Source organism: Perkinsus marinus (genome assembly GCF_000006405.1).
Source record: "Perkinsus marinus ATCC 50983 genomic scaffold scf_1104296966926, whole genome shotgun sequence".
NCBI classification, from domain to species: Eukaryota; Perkinsozoa; order Perkinsida; family Perkinsidae; genus Perkinsus; species Perkinsus marinus.
Genome location: NW_003203754.1, coordinates 115,299 through 117,651, shown reverse-complemented (window position 1 = coordinate 117,651; position 2,353 = coordinate 115,299). Strand labels below are relative to the sequence as shown.

The following is a 2,353-nucleotide window of genomic DNA, read 5'->3' as shown; positions in this document are numbered from 1 at the left end:
TGCATATTTTCTGGTAGTTTTGTGGTGTTGACAGATTCGAGAACGCACCGCGAAAATTATATTACTATGAAAATCTTTGGTCGTGTGAAAGTTTTATTTTTTGAGGTTTCTTTGAACTCAAGATTAAATTTGGTGGACCTGTCTGGTAGCGAGAGGAGTGGAAAGACGGGTGCAGAAGGGGAGGTAATGTGAAGGGTTTACGGTTGGATCAGAAAATTTTCCGAAAATTGGAAAAAAATTTTGGGTGTAGTATTATGGTGGATAAGATGCATACATGAGAAATGGTTTTTAATTTTTCATGCGCATTAGAAAATTTAAAATAATGCTTAAGTTGATTTGGTAAATTCTGCGCACATGCGATTTTTGCTCGGTGTGTAGTAACGGTTTTTTTCAGAGATAAAGAGGTGGTGTTGGAAAATCATTGGAAATTCGCAGTAGTTTCGGAGAAATTTTTTCCCCTAGAAAAAAAGGAAAAAATAAAAATTAGATTTTTCTTGCAGAAAATTAATACTTAAGTTGAATGAATCCGGAATTGATAATAAGTTGATTTTCACCCTAGTGATATGTAAAACACTAGTGAGAAACAGTTTTCACGACTACTGCATATCACCGCGAATATTGCGTTTTTCACCGAGGTGCACGCCACTTCATGTAAAACGGGTTGTGAAACTCCATTATATAATTTCATAAAGTTGTGGTGGAGAATTTTAGAATAATTCCACAGAAAAAATTGTTAACGAAATCAAGAATTTTTCTGAAAAAAATAATTTATTATATTGATGATCATTGCATAAATTCAGAGGTTGAAAGAAGGCACTGCTATTAACCAGAGTCTCACGAATTTGGGTATATGTATCAGGGAACTGTCGGAAAAAATGGGAAAATTGTGTAAGCGGAGCGAAGCGAGAAATGTATTGCATTTTTATCTGATTCAGCTTCTGGTGGAGAATACCACATACCATTTCGGAATTCTAAGTTGACATTTTTGTTGAAGGATTCTCTTTGTGGAAACAGCCGAACTTTTATGATTGCTACTATAAGCCCGTCCTCATCTGAAACTGAGGAAACTCTTGGTAGTGTTGAAGGGGGGGCTTAGAACGCGATGGAGCGGTATGAAAAATAATAGTGAAAAATAGATTTTACAATTCACTAGGAAAAAATTGGAAATTGCATTTGTGGTGGAAAAAATGCAAGATTGTGAAAATTGAGCGGAGCGAAGTTTTTAGGTATGAAAAATACTAGTGAAAAATAGATTTTACAATTCACTGGGAAAAAATTGGGATTGCATTTCGATAGAGAAGTTGTGAAAAATGCAGTATTGAAGATTGTGAAAATTGAGCGGAGCGAAGTTTTTTAGGTATGAAAAATACTAGTGAAAAATAGATTTTACAATTCAGTAGGAAAAAATTGGAAATTGCATTTGTGGTGGAAAAATGCAAGATTGTGAAAATTGAGCGGAGCGAAGTTTTTTAGGTACTCTTAGATTTGCCAGTAGTGTGAAGACCATCAAGACTTCAGCGAGGCAGAACTTCGGCACTCAGGGTGGGGAAGTGGGGGAGGAATGGTATGAGATATTTATATATATTAGGTTTGGTACAAGAGCTGCAAGCTGAGATTAAGAATCTGAAAAGAGAAGTGGAGGGGTACAGACAAATTGCCTTTGAAAAAGAACGAAATCAGAGTCAGTGTTGGAGAAATATATGTTTGCTGTTTCAGAATTTCATGTATGAATTCGGATAGAAGTGTAGAGAAACTAATGAGAATGGACGGAAATTTATTCAGCTGAGCTTAGGAGTTCACATACGAATTTGGGTAGAAGTGTAAGAATTTCCCAAAAAAATTCTTATCACAAATTTCATATTGTCACCAGCACATGTAGTTGACCATATGCGTACTTTCCCCCACTGGTGTGAAACTGTACGTGAAAAACGCGATATTTGCCAGCGGGGCGGCGCCCTTCTTTTCGCGATATGACTTCAGTTGCGAGGCGTTTTTCGCGAAGTGATTCGACTTCATATCACATCGCGATTTCCACGATATACACTTGGTGTTAAACGCCACTTTGCGTTTTCGATAGTATTTTCACAAGAAAAGTTACGCCGGGCAGTTGTTTGGCAGTGTTGAAATACATAATCGCTTTCCTCAGCTGAGCTCAGGTGTTCGCTCTCAAATGATAAAAAAATTTCCCGAAATTTTCTCAGAATTTTCGTATTGTCACCAACACATGTGGTTGATCATATGCAATTTTCACTACATTTGTTGTTGCTATTTTTAGTTGATATTGTAGCCCATCAGAAGCTTCTGGAAGAGCTGAGGATGCGGGAGAAGACTATAGATTCGATGAAAGAACGGT

The 2,353-nt window shown here is 36.9% G+C and overlaps 1 protein-coding gene across 1 annotated transcript in view; it reads left to right on the top strand.

Moving 5' to 3' along the window:
* Window positions 1-66: 66 nt before the first annotated feature.
* Window positions 67-2,353, top strand: part of Pmar_PMAR008249 (hypothetical protein) — a gene marked incomplete at both ends in the record, with an annotated part of 5,522 nt that continues 3,235 nt past the window's right edge. Inside the window, 6 exons of the mRNA XM_002768906.1 lie at window positions 67-183; window positions 801-888; window positions 936-1,073; window positions 1,474-1,542; window positions 1,589-1,681; window positions 2,276-2,351. Of these exons, the coding sequence (XP_002768952.1) occupies window positions 67-183; window positions 801-888; window positions 936-1,073; window positions 1,474-1,542; window positions 1,589-1,681; window positions 2,276-2,351 (581 nt within the window). The remainder of the gene's footprint in view (window positions 184-800; window positions 889-935; window positions 1,074-1,473; window positions 1,543-1,588; window positions 1,682-2,275; window positions 2,352-2,353) is intronic.